This window comes from Labrus bergylta, chromosome 18 (assembly GCF_963930695.1).
Source record: "Labrus bergylta chromosome 18, fLabBer1.1, whole genome shotgun sequence".
NCBI classification, from domain to species: Eukaryota; Metazoa; Chordata; class Actinopteri; order Labriformes; family Labridae; genus Labrus; species Labrus bergylta.
In genome coordinates this window covers 13,642,894-13,664,183 of record NC_089212.1, presented here as the reverse complement: position 1 = coordinate 13,664,183, position 21,290 = coordinate 13,642,894, and the positions used below count along the sequence as shown (strand labels likewise).

The 21,290-nt window shown below is 40.7% G+C and overlaps 3 protein-coding genes across 4 annotated transcripts; 2 read left to right on the top strand and 1 right to left on the bottom strand.

Annotated features, from left to right (window-relative positions):
- The first annotated feature begins 1,989 nt into the window (after positions 1-1,989).
- On the top strand, positions 1,990-4,614 carry arf6b (ADP-ribosylation factor 6b). Of its 2 annotated transcripts, none has more exons than XM_020630076.3 (2): positions 1,990-2,145; positions 2,372-4,614. In XM_020630076.3, exon 2 carries the CDS (start codon positions 3,061-3,063, stop codon positions 3,586-3,588), a length of 528 nt encoding a protein of 175 aa, XP_020485732.1. In that variant the 5' UTR covers positions 1,990-2,145; positions 2,372-3,060; the 3' UTR covers positions 3,589-4,614. The 2 variants fall into 2 exon arrangements, with proteins under 2 accessions (XP_020485732.1, XP_020485733.1); XM_020630077.3 differs by having other exon boundaries at positions 1,998-2,145; positions 2,459-4,614.
- A 7,780-nt stretch (positions 4,615-12,394) lies between these two features.
- Positions 12,395-14,129, bottom strand: vcpkmt (valosin containing protein lysine (K) methyltransferase). The gene is made up of 5 exons (XM_020630127.3): positions 13,844-14,129; positions 13,459-13,572; positions 12,988-13,060; positions 12,764-12,883; positions 12,395-12,678 (listed from the first exon to the last, which is right to left on the bottom strand). Exons 1-5 carry the CDS (start codon positions 14,098-14,100, stop codon positions 12,574-12,576), a joined length of 669 nt encoding a protein of 222 aa, XP_020485783.2. The 5' UTR covers positions 14,101-14,129; the 3' UTR covers positions 12,395-12,573.
- A 332-nt stretch (positions 14,130-14,461) lies between these two features.
- On the top strand, positions 14,462-21,262 carry msh4 (mutS homolog 4). The gene is made up of 20 exons (XM_020630148.3): positions 14,462-14,909; positions 15,149-15,304; positions 15,389-15,552; positions 15,642-15,752; positions 15,922-16,037; positions 16,117-16,290; positions 16,390-16,562; positions 16,681-16,748; positions 16,878-16,952; positions 17,102-17,166; positions 17,265-17,434; positions 17,547-17,683; positions 18,186-18,289; positions 18,647-18,771; positions 19,351-19,551; positions 19,633-19,751; positions 19,853-19,981; positions 20,196-20,370; positions 20,484-20,572; positions 20,890-21,262. The coding sequence occupies exons 1-20, from the start codon at positions 14,699-14,701 to the stop codon at positions 21,085-21,087; spliced, it is 2,760 nt and encodes a 919-aa protein (XP_020485804.1). The 5' UTR covers positions 14,462-14,698; the 3' UTR covers positions 21,088-21,262.
- Positions 21,263-21,290: the final 28 nt, after the last annotated feature.

Below are 21,290 nucleotides of genomic sequence, written 5' to 3'. Positions count from 1 at the left end.
GTGATCATCATCAGTTTTGACTCAGCTCAGTTGTCACTAGGAAGCTGACTTTTCCAAATATTGCACAAATGAGGTCCTGTGTAGGAAAGCTATTGCTATAAGAAGCAAGGACAATTTTTAAATATAGCATGAATGATAAAGGAAGTTATTGGAATCCCTCCTTCAAGCATGGGAAACGAAAGGCTGTGACTTTAAGTTATGGGGTTTTATGTAACTGAATGTTGTACATTTTAATCTGTTTGTTTACACAAAGGCCCAACTGGGGACACGAGTTGGATGTCTTAATAACTTAACAAAATGTCTTAATAACTTAACAAAAAAGGCAGTTCCACAGGTTTTCTTTTAATGTTCAGTGATTGGCTGGTTAAATCTATTGGCAAAGAAGCAAAAGCCTAGTGATACAACATTAGAAGTTAAACGTGGAAGTCACTTATCTGTCACATGGCATACAGTGGTTAAGGGGTTTAGTCAATTGAAACAAAGGGGTGTGAATAAATCATACTTAAATAAACATTTTCACATTATTTTATCTATTATTGCTTGTCCTTTAATTTGGGCAAAACAATCATCTTATAAGCATTCAGTTCAGACTGTATCACTAAAACACTTGTGATATGTTGTAATCTCTATTTTAGAAGGCCTACATGTGGACTGGGAGACCATGAGCCATAGCCTACATAAAGTGTGGATAAGATTTATATATAACATGGTTTATCAGTTAAGTATGAGTGATCATCATCAGTTTTGACTCAGCTCAGTTGTCACTAGGAAGCTGACTTTTCCAAATATTGCACAAATGAGGTCCTGTGTAGGAAAGCTTTTTAAATATAACATGAATGATAAAGGCAGTTATTGGAATCCCTCCTTCAAGCATGGGAAATGAAAGGCTGTGACTTTAAGTTATGGGGTTTTATGTAACTGAATGTTGTACAATTTAATCTGTTTGTTTTACACAAAGGCCCAACTGGGGACACGAGTTGGAAATTAGCAATAGCTATATACTCTTTATGCAGCGCATCAGTTTCATATGGAAGCCCATTTCTGCCAGTAAAAAAAATGAAAATGAAAATAATAGTCTCTAAATAAGTCTCATAATTTCAACTTTTTTATCTCATCATTTTGACTTTTTATCTCATTATTATGACTTTACATCTCATAATTTCGACTTTTTATCTCATCATTTTGACTTTGTATCTCATTATTTTGACTTATCTCATTATTATGACTTTTTATCTCATAATTTCGACTTTTTCATCTCATTATTATGACTTTACATCTCACAATTTCAACTTTTTCATCTCATCATTTTGACTTTTCACCTCATCATTTTGACTTTTTATCTCATTATTATGACTTTTTATCTCATAATTTCAACTTTTTCATCTCATCATTTTGACTTTTTATCTCATTATTATGACTTTACATCTCATAATTTCAACTTTTTCATCTCATCATTTCGACTTTTTATCTCATAATTTTGACTTTTTATCTCATTATTATGACTTTTTATCTCATAATTATAACTATTATTTTCATTTTTATTTTTTTAACTGGCGGAAATGAGCTTCCACAGTTTCATGCTTTGTATTGAAATTATATGAAATTGCATTGTCAAATTCAAGTAGTCCAACATTTCCACAAGGGGGTGCTGTTACCCTTTACATAAATAGCAGGTCACTACTACTATAATCACATTAAAAGATTCCGTACTCAATATATAATATCATCATGCCAATGTTATGTTTTTTCCTCAGTATCCAGTGACAATATGTTTTCTTATCTATTACGGTGAATAGAAAATAAACCCAGAAGAACATGTTGGTTAGTGGGCAGAGTCTACTCGAGAATAAACATTATGCAGCCTATTATCCAACATTGATGTTTGGTTAAACGTTAAATATGTTTTTTTTTAAAACAATGATTTTATTTTAAGTCAATCTGGGTATTTTTATTGCCTCCTCCGGTGTGTTGTGCATGCCCCAGACAGACAGTGAGAGCTGTATCAGTTGAATGAAGTCGACGGGAGGAAGTGGCGGTGAATGCAGCTCCACACCTTTCCGGTGTAGCAGCACTGCGACCAGCTCGACTTAAAGGAGAAAGGCGAGAGCTGGGTGTAATTATCGAGGCAGGAGGGGGAGATAGGAGGTAAATTACTTCTATTTCAATTAAGCGTTTGACTCAGAAATATATAAGATACACATTTTGTCCCTGTCGCGTGTGTTTAATGTCCGGATATGGTTATCATTATCTAGTTAGCTGACGGCTAGGTATGAAGCTAGCTAATGTTAGCTTTTGCTAGCCGTCTCTAGCAGCCATGAGCGTTACCTTGCTAATTTGGCATGTCTGACCCTCCTCCCAAATGTCTTTCCAGGGGGACAAGAGTTGGACTTTTCCTGAGTGGATGTATGTGTTGCTGAGTCATTAAGAGGTTTTTTTTTTTTCTTCCCGCACGGTGAAGTTACCCGGCGCTGACGGTCCATGGACTAAAGTGTTAGCCCGCAGAAAGCTGCTTTTCTCCCCCCCGGTAGCCGTGAAGAGAACAAGGGCGCACCCGATGAGGAGGTCCGCCAGACACCAAACACCAGGAGGATTTCACAAGAACGACGGATGCTGTCTGGGCCTTTTAAGCACAACAAAGCGTGTCCTCTGTGCCGGCTTTTAATCGCCAACAAAGGCTGGTTCGTATCTTCGGAGCTTCACGTCGATTTTTTGGGGCAACAAAATGAACGTCCTGCAACAGCTGCTGCCAACTTGTTAAGTGTTATCGTGCCATGTTGTGTACAGGCCCCGCACACACTGTGATACTCTGAACGTCAGTGTCCCCGCACTTCACAGGACGCACACAATATCAAGAAGTCAAATGTCAATAAGTACTGTTTGTTAGGATTAACATGAGTGAGCATTTTTGACTTTTTTTTTTCCTCCACTTGTGCTCTTCACTGAGTCATGTTTTCACAAGTAAGCCTATAGGCAGAAGTTAGTTATATAGAGTACTCATCAGCACAGTGTCAGACATTTTTTTCTCTGTAGGAACGACGTATTTATGCACAATAGTTCAAAATGGGGAAAATGCTTTCAAAAATATTCGGCAACAAGGAGATGAGAATATTGATGCTTGGACTTGATGCTGCTGGAAAAACAACAATCCTTTACAAACTGAAACTAGGGCAGTCTGTGACCACAATCCCCACGGTGGGCTTCAATGTAGAGACTGTCACCTACAAAAATGTCAAGTTCAACGTCTGGGATGTTGGAGGCCAAGACAAGATTCGTCCTCTGTGGCGACATTACTACACAGGCACCCAGGGCTTGATTTTTGTGGTGGATTGTGCCGACAGGGATCGTATCGACGAGGCCAGACAGGAACTTCACCGCATCATCAATGACCGGGAGATGAGGGATGCCATCATCTTGATATTCGCCAATAAGCAAGACCTTCCAGATGCCATGAAGCCACACGAAATCCAAGAGAAGCTCGGATTGACCCGCATCAGAGATAGGAATTGGTATGTTCAGCCTTCCTGTGCGACCTCAGGTGATGGACTGTATGAGGGCTTGACATGGCTAACCTCAAATTACAAATCTTAATGATTGAGTGCAGACTGTTTTAGGTCAAATCTATAACAACATTGCAAGTAACAAATAACTTCTCAAAATGAGTCTGGGTAAGAAAAAAGTTGATTTATCTCCCATTAATTTTCTTAATACTACGTTTACCCCATGACTAATTTATCTTAAACTGGGTTTGCTGGCTTAAACTTTGCTTGTACTCTGTAGCAGGCCTGTATCACATTCATTATTCTGGGGCTTGCTTGATGAATATTGAAAGAATTGGTCCTTATGTTAAAGCCACAGAGATCACCACCTTTGCCTCTTCGTTTCCCTGTTTTGTATAATTTTTCTAATGCAGCTGAAATTTTTATCTTCATTCTTGGATTAAAGCTTGTTTCAAGGCTCTTCAGACTCTTGCATTCAACTTGGACCTTTTTCTTTTCTTCTACGATTTTAACTCCATGTAGCGAAGGTAAAAGACTTTTGAGATTTGTTTTTAACACAGTTCTGTGATGAAAAGTATTTCTTCTCAATGGTATCGACCATTTTCATAGTCACAGGTCTTGCCATCGGGGGGCGGGGAAATAGCATCAGACATGTAATTGTAACCCCCTTTGAATCTCCTAATGTGGGCTCTATATTTTACTGATCGACCTATTGTGTCATGTCTTGATACATCATTGTGCTGAACATTCAACAAATAGGCTTTCAGTAACTTTGAAAACATGCTTGTAGGGATGCATTTTTAATTTTTGGGGTAACACGCAGTCAGTCGACTCAATCTTTCCAAAGGAATGTCATTCAGCTCTGAGCTCTCTCAATCTGATACCACAGTTGATTAGTCTCAGTATTGGGACATTATATGATAGCCTATATCTGTAGCATGAGTACGAAAGTACAGTAACCCTACATCAGAGTCCATCTGTCATGCAGTCAGAGGGAGCTGTTAACCGGTGAAATGTTGGAGACACCCCGAGGTGCAGCTCTTACTCCTATTTTGACTGGGGGAACCATGTACAGAACAATGTCATTGTAATGTCTTATTAAAAAAGTGATTTTAAATCCGTTATGTCTGGTTTTTCTTTTTCAAGGATTAAAGGCAGTTTGCATTACGTAGTCTGGGTTTGATCAAATCATTTTAGGAAGGAAGTATTAACTGTGAAGACCGGAGCTGAACTTGGAAATGAGAAAGTTTCAAGAATGCTCAAAGTTACGTCTTTGTTGTGAAAGTTTGGTTTCAGTGCTTTTGGACAGTTTCTTCATAAAGGGTTTCTAGTCCACCCTCATCATTGCTCCCTAGCCTCAGCGGCGTCGCCAGTAAAAGAGGGAAATGTAACAAAACAGGAAGTCCCAACTGCTGGCCTTTTTGGAACAACAACAGAGCCACATGATAGTTTGCATGGGAGTTAGAGGCGCAGCAGAGATAAAAAGCTGAATTGTGAATTCTTTTTGAATGTGTGTTAGTTGTGAGCCATAGATGAGTTGTTGCTGAGCTGTCGTCAGATGCAACTCTGGAAGTTGCAGTTTTTATTCGTAGAGAATGTCACTTTCAAGATGAGTAATGCAGGGCTGGTGCCGAGAAATAAGAAGGAAACATTGCAATAAAAAAATGTGTGTATCACTTTATCAAATAAGTCAGTTAATGTATTTCAGTAAAATAGAATTAGCGCTGAAGTTTTAGGCTGACACCACTGAAACATACAGGAGTAAGGTTTAAGATTTGTTAAAAGCTGATTAACAGGAGTGTTTTCACTCCTGACAAAGACAGTATTGATGGTGACAAATGGTCTGACTGCTGTGTTTGGGGCTACAAAAGATTACTTAGTTTTATTCCAGACATTCTTCCCCAGGAGTTTCTAACTGAAGGGCACTGTGGAAGCTGTTCAAAAAGCACAGTTTGGATTTTCATTCCCTTAGAACTTGAGCAAAGGTTTTTTAGCATCCACCGACAGTTCAACACTATTCCTATAGGTATACATTTGTCTGCATTTCTACGCTTGCATAGCGGTGGTGACGTCTGCTGTTTTGAAAATCTGTAGTTACAGCAGTTGCTTCAGAGGCCTCAGGATGTATGTTTTAGCACCACAGAGGTTTCCGTCCGACAGGTCAGGTGACATCAGCATACAGTATATGACTGCTGCAGCAGAAGATGTTACACACAACACACATTCGTTGACTGAAATGCTCCATGACCAAAAATCACAGGTAAAAGACTGAAACTGTGAGCAAAAACCATGCAAGTCCAGAAGGTGACCTAGCCCATTTCTTTCAATAAGGGCCTCCACTAGACAGTGGTGGCAGTTTAATTGGGCTGTAATGGCCGCTTTGGTTCTCACCACTTCATTACAACCATATGATCCTCACAGCATTATGGGTAACAACGGAGGCCCCTGGAGGCAAGGACAGAGACTGTAAGCAAGGTTTTATGACCTCTCCTCTGTGAAGACGAGACCTCCTGGCCTTTCTGTCAACTCCTCCTGTCCTCCACTGGAATTTCTTACACTTCCTGGGAGGAAAGGGTTTCAGGTCACAGAAAGGAAGCTCATTAAAGATGGGCCCTGTAATGACTCTCATTCTTCTTTTCTAGCAACGCAAGTGTGTCACGCACGAAGCGGAGATGATATTAAGCGCTAGGTTCATAACTTCAAGGTGTCGTCATTTTTGTTTAATTTTCTTCCACTGGTTTGCGCAAGAATGCGTGTGACAGATTTGGTTTGGGTGGCCTGTTTGTTGGGGCTGTTCTCATAACAACGGCCTGATGGGATCCGTGTTGGTGTGGGCCTGGTGGTTTTGGTATCAAAAAAGTTTCCAGTCAGTTCCTCTATTCTACATGGAAAGAGGAAGAGTAAGAAGAAATTGAAAGAACCCAAAGTTCTGCAATATGAGACAACACCTCCCCCCCCCCCCCCCCCCTCCTCCCCTTTGTGACATGAATGGCTCACCCTTCGTTAATACCTGACAAAGATTCAAAACAGCTCAGGCAGAACTGTGGTGAGCTGTACTATAGCTGTACTCCTTACAAGCCCTACAAACCCCGGCCTTGTGGTTTTCAAGGGTGTGGTTAGTCTTCCTCACTTGCCTCCAGTTCCTGTTAACTCCAGCTGCAGAGAAACACATGCACAGGTAGCGCTTATTTCTAACTGGCTTAACGTTGGCCTGCAATCCAACAGCCACACCCAGCTGGATAATCACTGTAGGATTTGTGATGCATGCAGGCACAGATACTGTTGTGCTCACAAACCCACACCGTTATTAAAGCGTGTTATTTATCTGCCCAACGGTAGGAGGGCAACACCTACTCTAAGCCACAGTCCGCACAGCTTAGTTCACTCGCTGCTTGTCTTCAAGGGCATGAAAATGGAATCTTTGGTTTTGAACATTTTCTGGTTTAGTCCACAGCACCTTCTGTAGTAGAAAACAAAATACATAACAGACCCGGAAGTGGCTAAAAGTCGTTGCAGGTTTCCTGCTGAGGTTCTTGAACGCAGGAGTGCATCGAGCAAAGTGAAAATGTAGAGGTTGTAACATCACTCAAACACATGGGGTTGTGTTTTGATGATCACTGTTGATGTAAGACTGAAGCAACACAACTGTCTTCCTCTGTTGTTGTTTTTACTTATCTTTTATTGAGTCTCCTTTATTTTCTTTAGAATGCAGGTGTCACAGCCTCACAGTTTGAGACAGAAACAGTCTGAGCAGTGATGTTAAATGTACGTATCATTGGTGGGAAACAAAGGGATCTAAATTCATGTTGTAACCAGCAGATCCTCCAGAAAGGCTGCAAGAATTCAAGCTTCCTCTGGATATATTATGACTCATGTATTGTCTTTGTTGCCGTCAGGTTGTATTTTATTTTACCTTCTCATTAAACTATTATTCAAAGTGGTTCATCCCCTCTGCGATCAGATTACAAATTTCTCAGAAGCATTTGTACATAATATTTGGTAGACCTTTCGTCCCTTTAGATCATACACATATTTGAGCTCTTATATATAAATCATTATTATCTAAAGGGTGCTGTATTTATGTTTTTTCATGTGCTGCTCCAAAGTAATACTATACTGAAGCACATTTTCTACTAATGTTGTGACTGTGTTTGAGTTTGTTCTGGTGTCAGTGCAGGTTTTGCAGATAAACAACCTGAATCAGTGTTGTGGTTTTAAAAGGGGGTCTTTGCTGACGTGCAGGCCGACTAAATAAGGCTTGAAAATGTGAGGCTGTGAAGTCCAAGGTGCACCCTGGGCATCGGTCCAAAATGCATTCCATTCATATCTGCAACTGAAGGTTACTTGCTGTGGTGAAATTACAGATCCACAGGACCAAAAAATGATTAAGAAGTGCTGGAAGTCTAAATGACACAAGCAATTTGTTTTTTAATGGGTACCTTAAGTGCTCATACAAGCATTAAACACTTAATTAAATCTACAAACCGAACAGTTTCGCCTGATAATCACGTTGTTTTCCCACTTTAAAACCAGCAAATGTAAAACCCATTACTTTTAAAAAAAAAATCTTTCAGCTTTGACTTTTACTTTACTACATGAAAACCTGAAATGTGTCATTGTGATTCCAACCTAAAAACTGTAGGATTTTTAAAAGAGCAGTGTGAGATGGTGGACCCATTTGTCCCTGGACTTGTCTGCTGTTTTCCCAGCTGTAACACAAAAGAGTGTAAAGAGGATCATAGAAGAGTGTTAACCTTCTTGCCTTCAGATGTAAGGAGTATACAGGAGAAGGAGGGAGAGGCAGTATGGATGCTGCTGCAGTCTGATGGCTGCAAGGGACTAAAATGGAATAGCATAAAATCTGTTTTTGAAGCTTAATCAAATCAATTGATTGTTTTTGAGATTTTGCTGAGCTTTTTCATAGAGGGCACAGAGCACTGGCCTCTGCAATGTGGCTTTAAAAACTCCTCTAAAAACAAGTGTACAGTAGCAGAGAGAGGAGACTACATAAATGCAAAACAACCTCAAAGGCCTCAGTCACACTCCATGAGTGACTACATCTGTATCTCTGACAAGATCTGCTGTAATTTCAGAGCAGGGAGTGTTTCCAGTGACACTGTGTCTCTCTGGATTAGACAACTGGCTTGGCTTGGCAGGGAAAAAACTTAGACTTTTGGCAAGTAAGGTGCCGCTGCTTATGCACGTGTGCACACACACACACACACACACACACACACACACACACACACACACAGTCCAGATTCATGCTACTGAGAGGTAATGACTCAGGGAAACGCTACACACTCACACGAGCAGCTCTCCTCCCCTCTGCAATTCTCCCTCTGGTGCTGTGCTGCCACACAATCTAATGATGACAGATACATCAGTGCACTAGAATGCTGTAGGGACATCAGACACGCAAAGGGGTTGCGAGGTGTTTGAAGCACAGGATCGATACACAATTATATTTTAACTGATAAAGGGTTAGATTTAATCCCCCACTGAAACTCTCTGAATACACACACTTTCCTGATGGTTTAAAATCTTTTTCCAATTTGTTTTTTTTTTTAAATATAGGCAATCAATGGTATATCATAGTGTTGCAGCTACAGCATTAACAGGAGTGTAAGAAGGGGGCAAGTGTGGTGCACAATATTCTCACAGTACTGGATTTGTGTCCCCTCTCAACTGCAGCACAGCTGTCTTAACAGCACCCCCTTCTCCCTGTTCCCCTGCAGGGGGAGTGGGGGCGAGGGGGGTGAAGTCAGCATTGTGTTTCTATAAGCTAGTTGTCCTATGAGGCTTTGCTTCACCAGAACGCTGCCAAAAAAATATGAGTTTCTGCATCTTGTTTGCAAGAAAAATGTGTTTTGGGGGGGAGCACAACGGTTTGATGCACATTTTGTAAGCAACAAGGGGGACAGGGGCTTTGTGTAGGGTGGTGTTGGTGGGGCACTTTTGCAGGATCAGAGATGTCACACATCCAAGCAGCCTTCTTCTTCTATTTTTAATCAGCCCAGTTTGATGTCTATTCTTGAGCCACTCCCTGATAGTGAGTGAGAAAACGAGTCTTCCTTTCTGGAACAGTCTCTTTTGGCTCCAGGCAGCGTGATGATGGTGACACAAAGGAGCTTCTGTGTCACTTGGCCGTGATGCAGCAGAGTGGAGCGCACCACCACATGGGCTGCATGGAGTCAAACTCTCCTACACCCATCTGGTTTTGGAGGGGGTACGCAGCACTGCTCCCCTTGTGTTGTCTTGTTTGGGAAACAAGCAAGGAGAATGCAAGTGGGTGATAGGGTCAAATCTCAATTCTTTGTGAAGACAAAACAACACATTACATCATCTTTAAAACAATAACTTTTAGAGCATAGCACTATTTTGCATATTCAGCTTTGTATGAAGATGTCATTTTTAATGCAGATTTTCCACACAGGTAAGTGCTTTTTTTCTGCTAATAGCACCATCTGTAGGCAGAAAAGTGTCCCCATTCTGTCTCTGTGCATGCAGCATGTGCGGCACATGTTCCGTAATGAATGTTTACAGTCACCAGAATCCCCTGTAATGTATACATGATGTCAGATTAGAGACACCACTGCTTCACAGTGGGCTGTCCTCATTTACTGTGAGACTCCCTGTAGTGCTGGTCTAATTAGCCTATCACCAGAAGACTACAGCATTCATTTCGTGCAAGAAGGTAAGTGGAGATTGTAAGATAAATAATAAATGATTTGACTAAAAGACCTATGGATGGGACATAATGAAATAGGTACATCTTCCTCTCTAATCCTCCAAATCCTCCCCTCTGGGTCATGTTCCATGTCACATTGCGGGGCATGGGTTTGATTCCAGCTGTGAGTCCAATTACTTGGCTGAACATATCCTGGTCAGAGCCAAAGAAGACCTCAATAAGAGGATGATTCTGATGTACAAGTCCAGCTGCTCCCGGGGTAAAGTGAGGGCACAGAGGAGGGCCACAGGGACAGGGTCTTAAATGATCTGCTGGAGTTTTCTTCATAATAATGTGGAGCAGAAAGGGCAACTAATCTCACTCTATTCCTCTTGTGATTGGCCATGTAGGCGACCAGGCCTATAGGGATTCAGGGGTCTGATTCAATTCACCCACACCTCCACCTTTCTCTTTCATTTCAAACATTTCACAATCACAGTTGTGATATTGGTTCATTATATGAATCTGTTGTTTAGGACAGGAAGGGCTGCGTTTGTACAAGAGTGTGTGATTGTAGATGGTCATACCCTTTATTTTAAAGCTCATTTGTGGAACTTTTGGCGTGTGTTGAAATGGTTATGGTGCCCCCTGCGGACATGTGTACATCTTAACTCTTCATTGATCTTGTCCTGTCAGTGCAAATGTAGTATTTTCTGATGATAAATCACAACCTGCAGTCTTGAAACATAACACTCACTTTGAATCTTTGCTGTAAATAATGTAAATGTAAGTAAAAAGGCTGTGTCACCTCATCTGACACCTACCCAGTGTCAGCTGTTACAGGCAAAAATGATAACTATTTAGAAATAATCAATCTAGTTGCCGATTGTTTTGTTTGATTTTAAAGCTCATACAGATGCAACAATAATTATTTGAGTCTGTTTCATAACTAAACTCCTCACAGAAGCTTTATCCACAATTTAGGATTCATTTCATCTATTCAAAAGCTAAAGCATCAGCTGAATGTGATATTTTAGAGATGCTTTTTTTCTATTTTAGAATAGATCCAACCATTAAATACAAGAATATTCATGGGCGTGGGGCACAGTGCCATGACAGATGTTCCTGCCGTACAGAATCAGCAGATTTCAGGGGAGCGGGTTAGCTCCTGGATCCCCATAGGGAAATGCCAGGATGAGTATGAGCATCTTAATAATGCAGAATCGAATTGAGTTCATTGTATAGTTCTCTAAAGTGATTTATGTAATGAGAGTTACAGTTTTCACACCACCCTGTAAACTTCAGTATTTACATTTTTATTGCATCTGATTGTATGAGGCCACCCTGCTCATTAGAGTACAGCTCCACTGTGTAAACACAGAGCAGCATGAAAGGTGGTGAGGGGCCCCTGCATGCCTGTGGGAGTACGGGGCGTACTTCATGGTTTATGCAAAAAAAAAAAAAGAGCCGTAATCTTTCAGCTAATCTCGGTCTTGGGGTGGAATTCCCCTTGCGTGGAGGGGGAAATCCTTCAGAAGAGTGTGAGTATACTATATTGAATTCAGGATTTAAAATTAGTTCAGCTTTATTAACATATTCAATAAATATGGATTTAGAATTTTAAAGATGATTTATTTTCTCAGCCCTTGTCATGTTTGAAATGCAGCTGCATGATCCTCACAATTTCTGACCATTTATATTCCTGAGATAACAAACTTGACCCTCAGATAACTTATCTCAAGGTGAACAGAAACATTTACTCAGTTTTATACTTTAAAAGAATATTTGAGGTAACTGCTACCCCCTAGTGCTCAAAATGGGTATTAACTTGTTGTAATTTACAAAGAGGGGAGCACTGCTCAAGAGTTCAAAGTTGGTCCATAATGTACCTTTTTTGCAGTTTGCCTATCTGTGAATGCTGGACTCTCACTGCAAGTTATATAGGCTAGAAGCTGAAGGGTTCATAAGCATTGCAAAACAAATACTTTATCTTAGCATTCAAATACACAGAGGAACATTTTCTTGTCTCTTGTTTGGGACCCAGCTAGTTAAAACATCTGATTTTACCAAAGATAAAGACAGCACGTCATGTCTGTGCTTCCACAGGTCTGCCATCTAAAACACCAGAAAACAATTCTACTGACCTTTACCAGGCTTATAGTTTATAGAAATATTTTCAAATATTATATATTTTTTAGTACATTAGTATTACAATCACACACCAGGACAGCGTTCAAGTATATTTATCAGAAATATATGTATATATTTTGGAAAACTTGTTTACATAAAAGCAGAAAAAAGATAAAACATACAGTCAACACTTGCCATTACAGCCTTTAAATATTCTACTGTTCATGTAGTTTGAAGGTGGATTACTAACGTATGCACACATTTCACCATAAAAACTCAGACATTTTTTCTGATGTGCAGGATGTGGATGTCTGGACTGCTGAACTCGGGGTCTTGCTTGTCTGCAGGGACCTCCTCACAAATGAAGTCTTGTTGCAGCAGCTGAAATGCAGCACAACATTATTGACTCAGCTGTGTTTTTTTTCTCCAGTATTTACTAAAACTAAACACAGAGATTGGTTGTCACCTCAAAAAACTGCCTTTCCACTTTTGGGTTGATGCCCTCTGTGCGTTGCTCATAGCAGCAGATGATGCAGGTCTCCGGTCCAGAGAGCAGCTTCAAGCTCTCCACCAGAGGAACAATAGACTGCGTGGGGGAAAATACTGAGTCAATAAAAATAAAAAAAACAGCGTGCCACATTTTGTTTTTGTTTTGCAATGGTGACAGTGCAGACAACTACGATTAGTTACCTGCTCATAATAGATGCAATCTGCCATAAGGATATAATGTGGGGGAGGCAAGAAGTCAGACACATCTTCACCCCTTTAAGAGGGAAGAAATGAAACGGTTAGCATTTCAACATTTCGTGACCATCAATTGACATACTGTTTTCTCAAATTCCAACATTTAAATAAAAGTAGAATTGATTAATTACAACTAAGAGTACAAAGTATCAAAATGAACAGTATGAGACTAAATGGAACAAGATGGCGTAGTGCATTGACGTAGCGGCTCACAGCTACATGAACACTGTGAAATATTAATACTTTTTATATTGTATGGGACCACATGGTTCCTATGCAGTATTCATGGTGTGCAATATTGTGTTGTGTTATTGTGTTAGTTTGTGGCTTTAGTACACTCTATCTATCTATTTATGACTCAATTAAACATTTCAGAATGTGATTAAAAATGTAATTAAATAAAGAATAAGTACAAACCATTTCAGTACCTTGGCAGTAATTGATCCACTATCGATAAGTGCCTTGTTTTCCTGAATGTTCAGCCTCAGCAGAGTCTGCAAATCCTCCAGGTCTGTCACAGTAACATGAGCTCTGTTGGTTTTTACACACAGAAATAAAAGCTAAAGTTAACATTTAGTTTGTGTATGTTAATAACAACAATCTTCAATGCAGCTATCATAGAGAGAAAAGCAGCACAGGTTGCTAAACAGCGAATGAAAACAAACACAATGAACATTTGACAAAAAGGCTGTTGCAAACACTGATAGAGCCATGGGATTGGCATGAGCAGCAAAAACTGAAACGCACTAATGTGAATATCTGTAACATGGACACTAATAAACTAAGCAGCTAGCTCTCTCACCCCAGTGCTGCTGCCATCAGACCCACAGCTCCCGTCCCAGCTCCGAGCTCCAGCACCCTCCTGTCAGCCCACACGTTCACTCTTGAGGACGGCTCGTAAAATTGTTTCGTCTCTAAATATTTTGCAAGCACGATGGCTGCGTCCCAAACAACACAGCCGACGTCTCCCAAGTAACACTGCTTCACCTTCAGGGTACAAGCGTCGTTTTTTTCAATTTCCCTCACAAAATAGTCACACTCATCCGCGTCAGCCGCCATGTTGGCCGCCGCAGGAACAAGAATAAGACTTCCGGGTACATTTTCCAACATAAAAAGGAAAGTTAATATTATTTACAGTCTATGGGCTTCACTTTCAAAACTTACATTTTCGATGAATTATTTTTGTTTAAAATTGTCAGCTTTTTCCTTTTTCTGTAAAACCTCTGTCTGTTTTCAGCAGAAAAGAGTAGCTTTTTTAACATTAAAAAAAAAGAAAAATCGATTATTTCAGTTATTTATTCATTTATTTGAGGTTTTTTTTTAATTGTATCTACGGGTTTTCTCCCCCTGGTATTCCTGTTCTTATGGTTGTACCTTGTTTTGGTTCCCAATAAAGTTTTAAAAGTAAGTAGGTAAGTAAGTTAATAAATAAATAAATAAATAAAGGTAAGTAATGATTCAACATAAATGAAGCATTTAAGGTAAACAATAATTTTTCGCTGCACATGCGCACTGACATGATCGCGCGCATTCACTGTGGCGGGTTTTAGTAGCTAAACGATAGGCTGATATTTGTCCACGAATGCTGACTTTTACGGATTTAAACAAATCCTTTTGATACATACGTCCAATCATTTGCCCATTTTGAGGTTTTAAAATGTTTCACAGCAGCACAGAAGAGGTGACACCGGGCGGTGACACCCCAGAATGTGGACCAGTCCGCGGTGTGTCCTCCGTGGACAGAAGCGGATTCAATGAAACTACCTCGTACGGACCCGCATCGGCTTCATCTGCTTCATCCCGCCGCAGTTTAGATGAAGGCAGTACGAGCTCCAGCCATGGTCCATCACTCCCCCGAATACTCTCAGGTATTGTGGATATAGTTAAAATAGTTAAGCTAAAATTAATTTAATTTAATTTAATTTAATTTAATTTAATTTAATTTAATTAAGCAGAGGTTGGCTTCACAACGTGATGTTTAAGACACTGTTTATTTTATTTTCAAATGAGGGTAGGGCATTTTGGTAAGATTTTTTTAAGAATGCCCCCTTGTGTGTAGGAAGGTCACTGTACTAATAATATCTCCTCATATTCTACATTGACACAGGTCAGTTCCCTCACAACTGCAGGTTAGGCTGGACAAATTCATCCATCCTTGCATCCACTTCAGATGGCACACCCATTTGCAGCAATGGAGGAACACCAAGACTAAGGAGGACCCTGGGGTCACACCCTGCGCGGACACCACTGACGGATCATACTGGTACTGCTGCCCTGTAAAATGTTTTAAGTGGATGTCAACATGGCTGAAGCTGTGTTTCAGATTCGGATTTCTCTGCTTTTACAGCAACAACTAGCTCCTCTCCGACCACAACCTCCGGTGCCTCTGTGATAGTGGCTGTGGTTGAAGGGCGCGGTTTGGCCAGAGGAGAGATTGGCATGGCCAGTCTCAACTTGAAATGTCCAGAGCTTGTACTCTCTCAGTTTGCAGACACTGGAACGTATGCCAAGGTAACTTGTGTATTACTAGGTAAACATAAAATGTATGTGCTATACTTTCCAAAGAAAAGGATGCATAGACACATTTTCCTCTCCCGAAGGTTATAACCAAGATTCACATCTCGGTGCCGCTGGAAATACTGATGCCAGACACAGCCAGTGAGAAGGGGAAAGGGACAAAGCTGTTCAACCTCATCACAGAGAACTTCCCGGTACCAATGTAGAATAAAATAAACAATGATTTCAAACAAAGGCTTGAAGCTGGAAGGAGCTCGTTCACTCCCTTTCTTTAAATTTTGAACTGTGTATACACTTTCTGTGTTCTTTTTGATTGTTAGTTTGAGGTTTTATCAGCATTTGATTCAGTTGTTTTTTTCTCAGGGAGTAGCTTTCACTGCTATCCAGAGGAAGTATTTCAATGAGAGGAAAGGACTGGAGTACATTCAACAGCTGTGCGCTCCAGAATTTAGCACTGTCCTCATGGAAGTGCAAGCCAAGTATGCTGCTAAGTTCAATAACATATAGACACAGATCAACCGTAATGTTTTATGTAACCAAATGTCCTGATTTGTTCAGGTATTATTGCCTTGCAGCTGCTGCTGCTTTGCTGAAATATTTAGAGTTCATTCAGAACTCTGTCTATGCGGCCAAGTCCCTCAAAGTGAGCTTTAAAGGAAGTGAACAGACAGCAATGATCGACTCAGCTTCTGCCTCTAACTTAGAGTTGGTAGTGAACAATAGAGACCACAGGTAAGAGCGCAAGACGAGGATGGTATTATGGCATCATGTGTAGTGCTTGCACAGTCACATTGGTGTTCAGTTTGTTTGTCTCTGCTTATCTATATATAGGAGTGAACATAGTCTTTTAGGGGTACTTAATCACACCAAAACGTCGGGTGGTGCCAGAAGGTTGCGCTCAAATATTTTGGAGCCTCTGGTTGACGTGGATACCATCAACATCCGCTTGGACACCATACAGGAGCTGCTGCAGGATGAGGGACTCTTCTTTGGTCTGAAAAATGGTAAGAACCAGGATTAGACCAGTTTATACCACACATTAAATATTGTGCATGATAAAGACGAGAGAGCATGAAGCAGGATTCAAAGGATTGAATGATTCTGTTCTCATGCACTCCTCAGCCATAGGTCATTTCCTTGACATCGACCAGCTGCTCTCTGTTCTTGTCCAAATCCCAAAGCAGGAAACCGTATGTACACTATGTATAAAATGATTTAATCGCAGAGGAATGGATGTGCGTGTGTGTGTGTGTTTAAATGCTCAAATTGTTGATGTGAAATTATGCAGATTTTTCAGTGATATTGCTTTTCTTCTACAGGTTCAGGTTGCTGAAGCAAAAATTGCACATGTTATACAGCTGAAGCACACACTGGATCTGGTGCCGAGGTTAAGGGTCTGTGTCTGTTTGAATGTCCGGAATTAAATCGCAATCAGCCTTAAGTCATATATAAAATGGACAAAAGATTATCTTTCAATAAAAGTAGTGGCCTAATTGTGCAACTTCTGAACACTCACATTAAAGAAAACAAAATTTATGAACAGATGGTGTTGAAGGATTGCAACACAGCTTTGCTTAAAGCATACAGCACTTCTCTGGAGGACAACAGGTAATTAGTCCTTTACAGGTAATATGTCTGAGGTAAATAAATAAATATTATGCAGGGTCTACAGACCTCCTCTGCTGATTATGTTTGTTTCATCTCAGGTTTGACATGATCCTGGAGCAGATCAAGACAGTGGTAAATGATGACACTACCTTCCTGAAGGGGAGCCTGAATATGCGCACTCAGAAGTGTTACGCTGTCCGCCCCAACATCAATGAGTTCCTTGACATTGCACGAAGAGCTTACACTGAGATAGTGGACGACATTGCAGGTGTTTATTCCAGCTGTTTTGTAATACAAAGCTTCTTTTTTTTTTTTTTTTTTTTTTTAGCCTTTCTTCTGCAAAACACATTGTATGACATTGTGTTGATGGTGTTGCACAGGCCTAGTGAACCAGATGGGGGAGAAATATGGTTGGCCAATGCGTACCAGCTTCAGCACAGCCCGAGGTTTCTTCATCCAGATGAAGTTTGAAGGAGCAGTGCTGCCAGAAGGGAAACTGCCTGCAGAATTTATCAAGGTAAAGTCCTCTAAAGAAAGAGCTAACAGACAGCAGCAGAGAGCTGTAGCCTTTTTCATAGAGCCATTCCGCAACAGTGCTGTAACATTCATATTGATTCCTCAACATTGTAGTATTGATGTCCCAGTCTGCGAATTCACGATGCGTTACAGTGTTGCGGAAGCACGGCGAAAACAGGAGCTCCACATACACATAGTGACTGGGTCCTCCAATCCTGTCTTGCCTGTGTAACGCCTTTGTTACTACCGCTGAAGGCAGCACAGAATGGGGATCACTTCATCCACCCGTTACCCTTCAATGACACTCATATTCAAGGCAGAGTGTTACAGGCACGCACATATCACGCCTTGAAACAGCAGTCTGAAAAGGGCTTATGTAAGAACAGACAAAAAGATAACTCCCTGTCAGTTGTGAATGACAAAGGCTAAGCCACACATATGCTGACAATAAGTTTGAAACATGTATGAACATAAAAATCTGGTGTTAATATCTATCACGGCAGGTAACCAAGCACAAGAACAACTATGGCTTCACTACTGCAGACCTGATGAAGATGAATGACCGCTGTGATGAGGCCTTGAGAGAGATCTTCCACATGTCTTATGTGTGAGGAGATTATGATCCTTTGCATATTAAACATGTACAATGATGTATTGTAGGCACTTATTTACAATGTACAAGACATTGAAAATATTTTTTTCTTAGAGGACTATCCTGGACTAAAGACTATCTAGGATAAGATGCGTTATAATGGAATTTTTGGGGAGTAAATTTACAAATCTGTCAAATGGATTCCCTGGAATTCTTTGTTTCTACAAACGAATATAATCATACAGAAGTGAGGAGTCCACATTTTAGATACATTCTTGTACAATGTTTTGTCCACTAGAGGGTGCTGTTTGCAAGTTTTTAGTTTCCTGTGTTTTGCCCCTGCAACAGCTAATCTAACCTGTCTCTATACAGGGTGATATGTCAACTGCTGAGCACTATCCACCAGCACATCCACTGCCTATACAAGCTCTCTGATGCTGTTTCCATGCTGGACATGTTGCTGTCACTGGCCAATGCATGTACTATATCAGACTACGGTATGAATGAATGAGCTGCTGTTCCCATCTCAACTCAGTCAAACTGTCACATTAACCTCGAAGTTATACGCACATAAGGAAGCACCCAGCAGGTGTCACACATGATGACAGCCAGACAGCGCTCCACTCATCTGGCTGTAGTTCTTTTTTGTGTGGGTCGTTGGCGGCACCATCCACGTGGGTGGTGAGCCGTTGCCCCTCAGCTGTCTAAAAGTGTAGCTCCATATACGTGTGCTGAGTGCCTGCCCTCTTCCATCCCCGCCAGCTTGTACTCAGATTACCCTTGTTACGTAAGTGTGCACTGGTGTGCTGTATTTACTGAGACAAATCTCCCCAGCAGAGGAGCTAGCTGGCTGTAAACCACTGCTGCACACGCCTCTTTCAGAAATGTGTTTTATTATGTCATGGCACACCTTTCCATTAACTAACCAACGATAAATCATGTAAGAGAGCTCTTCTGTTGATCAAATACTCTTTTATTTGAACTGAACAGAGCATTAGTTGTTGGTAAATGCATAAGAGACAGACAAAAAAAAAAAAACACAATATTTTTCATTGTGTTGCTGCTGTGTCTGCCAGTGCGTCCAGAGTTCACAGACACTCTGGCAATCAAGCAGGGGCGTCACCCCATTCTGGAGCGAATGGCCGGACAGCAGCCTGTGGCGAACAACAGCTACATCTCCGAGGGCAACAACTTTGTCATCGTCACCGGCCCCAACATGAGCGGCAAATCCACCTACCTCAAACAGGTGGCGCTGTGCCAGATCATGGCTCAGATAGGTCAGAAGCAAACCTTTCAGCCTCACACCTTCCTATACCTTCATTTGAATTGATGTTTGACCCTTGCATTAATGATTCCAGGCTCTTTTGTCCCTGCTGAGTATGCCTCTTTTCGTGTTGCTGATCAGATTTTCACCAGAATTGGTGTGGATGATGATTTTGAAACTAACTGTTCCACCTTCATGTTAGAAATGAAGGAGGTATGTTTATTTCTCTTTTAATTAGGCTGGCACACATTTATGACATTTAAAGGATTGAAACAGTCATTACATTCAATTGTCTTCATATTTCTTTCTTAAAGATCTCTTACATTATTCACAACGTAAGTGACCGGTCCCTGATCATCATAGATGAGTTGGGGCGTGGTACCAGTGCTGAGGAGGGTATCGGCATTTGTCACTCAGTCTGTGAGTTCCTCCTTAGCCTCAAGGTAGAGTATGCACATTCACAGTCCTGCACTCCAACTTGCTGTAATTAAAACCAGATTGATCAGATTCCTGTGTTAAATATTTATAATTTATCTTCATTAACGTCACTGTCTGCCTCGGTACACCTCGGTACACCTCTTAGTAAAGCAGTGAAACAATAAGGAATGGCATGTCATTTCCACAGTTGTTGTGTGCTCGTTTTCCTTCTGTTTGCAGACGTTCACCCTGTTTGCCACACATTTTCTTGAGCTGTGCCAGCTAGAGTCCCTCTATCCCAACGTGGAGAATCAGCACATGGAGGTTCAGCACACTCGCAGTGCTGACAGTGGTGCAGAGAGTGTGGTGTATACGTTCTTGCTGAATCGAGGATGCTCTGAAGAAAGACACTATGGTACAGAGTCTGTGAAATCTATGTATGATGCTGTTGGAATTAGGCATGGAAATGATTAAAAAGCTTGTTGTCTTTCTCTCTCTCTCTCTCTCTCTCTCTCTCTCTCTGACTAGGTCTGAGAGCAGCAGAAATGACTGCGCTTCCTTCAGACATAATTCAAGAGGCGAAGACAATTGCCTCCAAAGTCAGCGAGCAGCTTTTGGTATGATTTATTAATTTCCAATTCATATTTTCAATTTCCTGTATTTGTAGGCTGTGTGCCTTTTTTCAGGAAATTTTAGAAACACTAAGGGAATTTTAAAGCATTTATGCAACAGTCGAAAATCAATTTTAAATGACAAGAAAACAAATATAAGACCCAGAGGGAGTCAGATAATCAATCCCAGTGGATGTTTGTGTTGGTTTTATATATATATATATATATATATATATATATATATATATATATATATATATATATACTGTATATAAATAAAGTAATTTTGGTCATAAAGAAACAAGGTGTGTTTCGACCTCTAGGCCAAACAACAGAGTGATCCAGAAACACAGCGGCAGAGAGTTGTGTACCACCTGGCCACCCGCCTCCTGCTGACTGCCAGGAACTCTAGACTGGACCGAGACAGCTTGCGTACGTATCTGAAGGGCCTGAAGAAGCAGTTTGAGGCAGAGCTGCAGGCTGCAGGGCAGACAGCTTCAGCTGACACAGAGGAGGAATGACTGACTCAGCTTTACAGTGGGGAGGGGCAGTGAAGACATGAAGATCTGTGCCTGATGCTTATTACTATTGTACTGTTTTTTTTAATGATTATTAATCATTTATTTGATTTAAGTGTTCATGTGTTTCTCTCTGTAAATACTATTAAACATGACAATTGAATGTAGTCATTATATATAATGTTCAAATACGATTAAAAATAATA

What these genes read in the sequence shown, in the direction of transcription:
- arf6b (XM_020630076.3), top strand. Translation starts at nt 3,061, where the DNA reads ATGGGGAAAATGCTTTCAAAAATATTCGGCAACAAGGAGATGAGAATA.
- vcpkmt (XM_020630127.3), bottom strand. Translation starts at nt 14,100, where the DNA reads ATGGCGGCTGACGCGGATGAGTGTGACTATTTTGTGAGGGAAATTGAA. An exon ending in ACTGCCAAGGTACTGAAATG is followed by an intron (nt 13,061 to 13,458) that starts GTTTGTACTTAT and finishes TCCCTCTTAAAG; the next exon opens with GGGTGAAGATGTGTCTGACT. An exon ending in TGGAAAGGCAGTTTTTTGAG is followed by an intron (nt 12,679 to 12,763) that starts GTGACAACCAAT and finishes GCTGCATTTCAG; the next exon opens with CTGCTGCAACAAGACTTCAT.
- msh4 (XM_020630148.3), top strand. Translation starts at nt 14,699, where the DNA reads ATGTTTCACAGCAGCACAGAAGAGGTGACACCGGGCGGTGACACCCCA. An exon ending in TCATGTTAGAAATGAAGGAG is followed by an intron (nt 19,752 to 19,852) that starts GTATGTTTATTT and finishes TCTTTCTTAAAG; the next exon opens with ATCTCTTACATTATTCACAA. An exon ending in AAGTCAGCGAGCAGCTTTTG is followed by an intron (nt 20,573 to 20,889) that starts GTATGATTTATT and finishes TTCGACCTCTAG; the next exon opens with GCCAAACAACAGAGTGATCC.